General features: G+C 40.4%; 1 protein-coding gene across 1 annotated transcript; it reads right to left on the bottom strand.

Moving 5' to 3' along the window:
* Positions 1-142: 142 nt before the first annotated feature.
* Positions 143-7,149, bottom strand: CDO1 (cysteine dioxygenase type 1; the record flags this gene model as incomplete). Its single annotated transcript, XM_010193632.1, has 4 exons — positions 143-172; positions 2,312-2,481; positions 4,959-5,116; positions 7,072-7,149. Coding segments are annotated over 4 exons (436 nt in total), but the record flags the coding sequence as incomplete, so codon positions are not given.
* Between the last annotated feature and the right edge of the window lie 860 nt (positions 7,150-8,009).

Below are 8,009 nucleotides of genomic sequence, written 5' to 3'. Positions count from 1 at the left end.
CTGTGGGTGGCCTGGAAGCTGCCCTAGTGTACTTCTGTGTACAAGGTATAGAAATAAAGCTGGCTGTCGGCCTTAGCCATGCAAGTCTTCTGTCCCTGGTTAAACATTCAGCAGGTCTTACGCAAACGTGCGCTGGTGCTTCTCAGTTGTTCTCCTGCGGCACTGCTGTTGCCTAAAAGGAAAGAGGACAGGTTGCTGTTTAAAGGAAAGAGATGGCCACTATCTACTTCATGTTCACAGCATGGGCCTTTATGTCAGGAGTAGCTCAGGACCTTAAAATACTTAGTGTCTTTATTTTCAGTACTCCTTGCCAGAGTTTTATAGAGGCACTGCGCACTGACAAAATTACCCTGTCCATTGCCTCTGTGTGACCATGACCGCAGTAGAAGAGGAACAGCTGAGGTGTGCTTCTTCCTTCAGGGTATCTTTTCCCTCAGTACTCTGCTCTACTTCATTTTGACAGAAACTGCTTGGAAGACAGGCTGCAAAGAGAAACCACCTCCCTCAGCAAAATTCTCAGCAGCAGGAACTGATGTGCTGTGACTTCCAAGACAAAATCAGTTTTCCCTAAGTGAAGTTTTACATCAGTATTCTTATGATTTGTACCTGAAGTGTGTAAACAGTTACTTCCACAGGCAAGTCTTTGGACATACTACATAATATTTTAATTATTAGGCCTATATAACTTATTATGTATTTACTGGAGATTTAGTTAATTAAATACTTTGTCACGGCCAGAAGTGATTAGGGATTTATTTACCTGTGTGTTTTACCTGCAGAAAAAATTAAGAAGAGGAAGCACTGAATGTGCTTTAGCTACGCAGATCTTTTCACTCATAAAAGATACACAAGTATACTTTACATTACTCTTTTGGTGGTTTTATCTTATGGCTTTGTCTTCCTACACCCTTTTGAGATCTGGTAAGCAGAAGAAAGTTTGATTTTCCAGTCAGCTTTCCAGAAACCCTCACTGAGACCAGAAGGTTTTTGTAGCATGATGTCATTTCAGGCAATTGGATGGCCCAGACTCATTACCACTTTCCTCCTTACTAGAATTTCACTTACAGGAATTCATGAAAGAGATCCAATGATTAAGATTTACCTCTCTCCTGTCAGCCAAATCCAGTTTCCCACAAAACGTACAAACACTGACAGATGGTTACATATCGAGGTTAGGAAAATAGTCCAAGTCAAAACATCTTGTCTTGCCTGTTCTTACGTACTTCATACTCAAGACAAAAAGCAAGCAAACACAGAATCCTTGTGTGAATTTTTCTCAATATTTTTCCATGTTTGTTTCCCTTTGAAATCTGAATTATAAATTTGAGTTTACTTTCTCAAGGACCTTTCAAATGTGGGAAGGTCAAAGCTTGTGCTTCAGCTGTTTGGTAAAGTTGTAATCACACACTTCAAAGAAATAATTTACACGGTACTTTTTGATTATATAAAACTTTAACTGGATCTTACTAAGAGCTCACTCCAGGAAACTCCTGAGCACTGTATTTCCAGCTTCAGTGAAAGGTGAGAATGTTCTGTACCTAACAAAACCAAACAGTCTTTGAACCTCTGTGGCTGAAGATCAAGAATCTGTCTTTTCTCCCCATATAAGTAGTTTTGTTTCCCAATGCATGCAATAGCACTAAAAGGAACTCTAATAAATTCTCCCAGATGTCCTAGCTTGGTTCCCCAAAGCTGATCTTAAGATTTCTTTTCTGTCCAAATAAAATCTCATGCCATTGCTCAAGAATGCAGATAGCAGCCAACCAGCCTACTCTGATTCTGAGAGCAAATCCTTCTGTGTCAAAGCTTTTATTTTAAAGAATTCAATTAACTTTATTAAATAATTCTTTACTTTATAGTAAGCTACAGGGTTTAAAAGAACTGACTTGAAATACGATGCTTTTTGGCAGAACAGTTTAGCCAGGAAATGTTACACATGACTTAAGCTGGCCAAAACAACGTAGCTGCTTCACAGTTTTCCACTGACTAGGTTGCATCTACCATTATTTGCTGCTGCCCTGAAGATGCTTAGCTAACAGCACAATCTGCTGAGAACTGACCTGCTGATGGAGAGGAGGCAAGCTACAAAGCAGGGAACTCCATGCCAGGGAAGTGAAAATCAACAAATCAAGCAGTATTTGGAAACAGGTTTTATGCTGGCCCTAGACAGGAAAGCCGCAGGAAAGGGGTTGCTGCTGGACCTCCTGCCTTGTCCTGGGGCACGGGCGCTCTGCCCTGCACAGGCAAGAGGGCAGCCCCTCGCACCCCTCCCTGCAGGGGCTGGGCAGCGAGCGTGTTATCTTGTACTTACACAGAGAGTCCTTTCTCCAAACTGGCTGTAGAAAGTCATCTTGACTTTGTGCCTGTGTCCAGTCCTCTGATCAAAGGTGTTGCAGGTATCGAAGGGTGGGCTGTACAAATGCAGGCTGACAGCAGGCTCTGTGTGGCTTATGTTCTCCACGCGGTGCAGGCCAATGGAGTCTACACCAGTGAAAGCATAACAAGAGGTTGTATTAGGAGGATGATTTAACAAGATCTCAGATGCCTGGAAAAATGCATTCTAAACCAGAACTCACCAGCAAGCCAGTTAGGCATGCCCACACTTTTATAGGCAACAAGTAACTCAGTACGGGAAATCTGACTGTTGCTCTCTAGCATAGATTCCTAAATATAATAGTAATTCAGAATACATTATTGCCTTCCACACTTCCTGTAACTTCTGGATTACCTGCTACAGGATAAAGGCCAATAGAAATCCAGAGAAACTTAATAAAGGTAGTAATTTTCTAGCTATCATTCCCAAAGGACTTCAAGGTTGTTTACTTTCCTAGGATATGCTGTTGTTACAGATGCTCCAGAAGCAGGAACATTTGTGTTTCTAAAAATTAGGAAGACTTTTTACAGATAAGTTTTTGTATTGCTAATTTTTAGCCCAGTTATAAGGATATCAGTCACATAACAAGTCAGCTATGTGTATCTGGGGCATGGACTTATGGACAGAGATATAGCTGTTTTCTAGTGTAGGCATCTGTTTCATAATTAACCCTTCCAGTTTATTAGTTAGGAGAACAGACTTTCAGTCTGTCTGCTCTTTTGACTGAGGTGACAAATTAGCAGTGACTGACATACTTCCAACCTTAACTGAATAGTAAGTATAATTGAACACCTAATAAAACAAAGCACTGTTTGTTGTGTGGTCACTAATGAAGTAATGGCACTTTCTGCAATGGTAGAGTAGAAATCAAGCTATTACACAAAAATATAAGGTATAAAGAACCACGTCCATAAAACAAACCATTTCAATTTTATGCTTGAGTGGAGTTTTTTAGTTACTTAATAAAAGAGGCCTTGAATTTAAATTTATGACCCTGCTGTACAAACAACTCAGGCCTTTGTACTTGAATTAATATACTTTATAATACCTAGACCTGCATTGTGCAATGTAGCATGATACCCTGAGAATCATGAGTACACTTTTAACTCTGATACATTTGAAGTGTAAGCCCTAAGTGTTGTTATCATAGTTTATCTAAACAGAGGACGTAGGGAAAAAAAAAGTCTTAAATCTGTGCTCATCTAGTGGGAGACTCAAATAAACACTGTTTAGTGAGTTCTAACCTTAAAGTAGAAGAGCAACCAAGAAGCATTCAATAGAAACATGAAGGTCACTCACTACTCAAGTAGTGAGGGCAATCAACACACTGTCAGTGTTTTCCTTCTACTGTTTCTTTTAAACCAAAACATCTGTTATAAAACACGGCAGATATCCCAACTGCCTTAGAGAACTGGATACCAAATTTGTTTAAAACAACCAAGGAAGCTCTGGATCAGATGCACACAGGGTTCAATTGCTTCCACTGGAAAGAACCGCATAGGTAGGAAGGCCTGACCCACACCCCTGCACGGGAGCATCAGTAGATGTGTCAAGCTCCTTCTTGCATTTCCTGTCCTGTGGATTTTGTGTTTTCACATAATGTGACATACCTTCAACACAGGGCTGCACAGCATTAGTCTTTCTTCCCCAGTGCCTGCACCCTGGCTTAGTCCCTAACCCAACGTGAGGTTACCCCCAAGCTCAGCCCCACAAGATGTGCGTTCCAGTTTTTAACTCGTCATAGAAAAGGCAGGCAGCTCCCTTCTCTGATGGTTTGCCTTGTTCTGCTGAATCCATTGCTGTTCAGCATGATGTGCAATGTCTTTCATAGTATCAGAATATGTTACACCCAGCTGGCCTTTCCAGGATGGCCCCCAGCACAGCACAAGGTGGTGATAGTTGCAGACACTTATAATGGATAAAGTTTAAGTAACTAGGGAGCCTCACTGGTAGAGACTTAGTTGCCTCTCAGCATCTGTCTAGTCAGGCAATTTTTTGGTAGATTGGGTAGACCTGAGCACTTCTGTTCTGCTGATGCTGCACCTCAGCACTGCTTTTGTTGATATGGACAAGAAGTAGCACTGAGGATTGGGGCCTCCACTCCTGGCTGGTCAATTTATTCCACAGGCAGCTTTTACAATTTTGACCTAGGATTTCCATGATGGACCAAGAGGATTATTTCATTGAAAAAAAACAAAACAAAACAAAGTGATTAACCTATCTACACATTGGTTCCCTTCTTTGTCACAGAATACTAGTTAAGATGTATGTTTACAAGCAATTTCAGATAGTCATTAGGGACACGGTGCTGAAGGCTGCTTGGTCTAGAGGAGATACCCAGCATATTTAAGGAGCAAGCAATTGCTGCAATGTCCTAAAAGTGAATTAAAAGGACAATTTTTGCAGTTTGTTTTACTGAATCTAAATATAGATTTATGCAGAATCTAGAGAGCCACCTTCTTAAACTGCGCATAAAGCATTAATATTATACTGTTGGAGATAGGAGACTATAGAGCAGATGAACTCTTCTGTTAGGAATAAGACTCATGGATGGGTAGTTGTCAAAACAAGCTTGATAGCTTACCATTAATGTAGGCACATTGATTTTCCCTCAAAACTCGTTCTGATTTCTTAGTCATTTCACCATTCCCTTTTTTCTCAGGCCATTCAAACAGAGTCTCCTTTAGATTTCCCTGAAGGATCTTCATAAAGCAGTGCGAGTCAGTGTGATCATGGATGCTGCTATGTATGTGAAACAAACAAACAAACTCAGTGTGATGTACATACTTAATTTCAGTCCAGCAAACAAGACAGATGGCATGGCATACTGTATCTGGGCATAGCCCTAGAACAAAATGCCATTGCACACAGGTCATGCATAAAAGTCTTAGAAAAAAACCCCCAACATTAACTAGGGTATGCCTACTTAAAACTACTACTTTAGAAATGTACTTGGATAACCTCACATACAGCAGGACTTGGAGCAGAGTCAGAGATTAATCAGCCACAGAGAAATACAAAGTCTGGAGGACAGAAAAATTCTTCAGAACACAAAACCACTTGTGGGCCAAGAAATAGAACAACAGTTTCCACAGTGACCCTGGGTAGGGACTGGTATAACTGTGCAAGTATAGCTGATACTTGCAGATCTACCATGCTCGCTCCTGAAACATGGGAGAAATGAGCTACTTCTGCTTAATTTCTATGGTCTTTTTACTGCAGGGGTGCACAGGCATTTGTTGAAGAAAAAATATTGTACCTCTCACACTGATAGTGCTAAGTACAACCAGCTACATTAAGCTGTAATTTCACTAGTTTGGCAAAAGATGAACAAAACAGCAGGAACTGGCACAATTAGGCTGTTCGCTTGACGTGTCTCCTTGCTCGATCTGTCTCTTTGCTCTGAAGTATGTTTTAATTGCTACATTTGTAGACATATGAGCTGGATATGTAGTTTAGTTTTTGGGTTTTGTTTTGGTTTGGCTTTTTTTAACTGGCTGTTGTCAGTAGGGTTAGGACAAAGGGAGAGCTCTCCACTCATGGGGGGCGAGGGAGAAGGGGAAATTTGACCCTCCCAGAAGTACAGTGCTAATGAGTTGCAGTCAAAAACCTGGTATGCATACATTACTGTTTTCAGTAAACAAATGCCAGGGTTTCTCACTCACTGAGATGCCAAGAGAGCAGAGCTTGCTTCAGGCACAGAACAGTTCACAAATGCCACGTTGTCATGCTCCTTCCACAAGCCATGAGAACAATCTGATCCTCCTCACGTAGGAAGAAAAACCAACTTGTGGTCTCAGTCTGGCTCTAGCAAATGCTCATCCAACTCAAACACAGTTTGACATAAATTACAGGCTTTGTGGGAACAGCCTGGAAGAAGCAGAGGTGGTGTATTTGGTTCATATATCCCTCTGAGTAGAACATCATGGCATCCCCTAGAGCATACTGTAAATGTTCAATTGCATGCTCAGTTAAACAAAACTCTGACCTCTCCTTAGTTTTTCTATTTATATGCAAGAAGAATCAGTTGAAACCTGCAAGTTTTGTTATTCCGTATTTTGTTTTAGCCAATATTTTGTGAAATACCCTTGAAGGGACAGATCCTGTCTTCACGTTTGCAGGACTATGCAACTCAGTGTAAAGTCTGTGTACACAACTGTGGGCCATGTGCACAGGAGTGTGGTCTGTTTTGAGGGAGCAGATGGGGTGCATGAACCTAAAGAAAGCCAAGTACTCCTGGAAAGGAGCACCTTCCTCAAAGCCTGCAGTCCTAACCCAAACCTACTTCTCTCATCTTGGCACGGAGGTAGGATTTAAACACCAGGAGAGAACAATGACTATTTAAACAGCACCAAATCCTGCTTCTGCAATGAAGTGCTGTATGTGTCTGTTGTATGGGACAGGACTGCAGGACTCCATCTCTGGGACTAAAAACTTCCTCTGACAGAAGGGAAGCTTAGATTTCGTAGAAAACCAGAGTGTTTTCACAAGTGTGCTATAAAAATGTCCTTGAGGTACAAACTTGCAAAAGACATAGCAAATATTCAGAACAGCTATACCAATAGGAGGTCTGCACTGCTTAGTTTCCAGACATTTTCTTATAACTCACATAAGGCTGATTATTTGTGTCTTTTTGTACGACAAAGATACAGTGGCTTTGTATCTGTTTGCTAAAACCATAGTCTTTGGATACAAACCTGCCATGTCCTTCACCCCAGCACAAGATCATCAAGTTGAACTTTCCATTTCCATTGTCCACAAGATTTCTTGTATACCTGAAATACAAAGTGTTTGCTTTTTACTGTACTGATATGCCTATAAAAGACAAAATTATACAAACATGCTTATGAATGAAGGTTGCAATATATAAAAATCCTTTTTCTTCTTCTACTTGAAAGCCAAGTTTTACTTTGAAAAAAATGAAATTGCATTTTTAGGTGCTTTTTTTAAGAGTTCTTTTTGTCTAGAGGAAAAAAAGGGACATATATAATATTTTATAATCATATTGCTTTTGGATTACATAGATGACTGGAGTTTGGGAACTGTGAGTCTGAGACTAAAGTGTTAGACAGGATCAAATCAAAACAGTTATCGAATGAAGTCACTTCAGCAGCTGGCTTATAATTAGAAACAGAGGACTGCAATGAAACAAGAAAAATACATGGCTACATTCTTCTGCAGCTCCTTTTCAGATATTCTTGGCTTTCCTCCTGTTATGCAGCACTCATTTGTACGAAGCCAAAATAACCAAAGAAATAACATGTCAGGCTTTCCTTACATGGTCCTTCTACTCTGTTCCTGAAAGTTCTGCGTCTTGTACTGCAGCACTGAGTGTGGATAAATCACCTGTGGAGTAACTTCTGCCAGCATCTCCTTCTAAACAAAGTTTATCAGAGCAAAATTTCTTAAGAAAATTTCTCTTGTGCTAACTTACAGGTAGCACAGAATAAACTTGCTTCTAAAGGCTTTTGATCTATATGTGTGTTCTAGACTGTGATTTGGTCTCAAGGCTTGAAAACATCTTTAATAGCAACATCTTACATTTGTTTCCTTGTACTCATCCTATTGAGTTCACTAGAGAAGGGACTGGGATTTTGCTCTATACATTAATTTCCAGTGTGGCTCTTCTGATCTG

This window comes from Mesitornis unicolor, unplaced genomic scaffold (assembly GCF_000695765.1).
Source record: "Mesitornis unicolor isolate BGI_N332 unplaced genomic scaffold, ASM69576v1 scaffold39411, whole genome shotgun sequence".
NCBI lineage: Eukaryota > Metazoa > Chordata > Aves > Mesitornithiformes > Mesitornithidae > Mesitornis > Mesitornis unicolor.
Note: the sequence above shows the minus strand (reverse complement) of the source record. Positions and strands in the feature narration are given on the sequence as shown.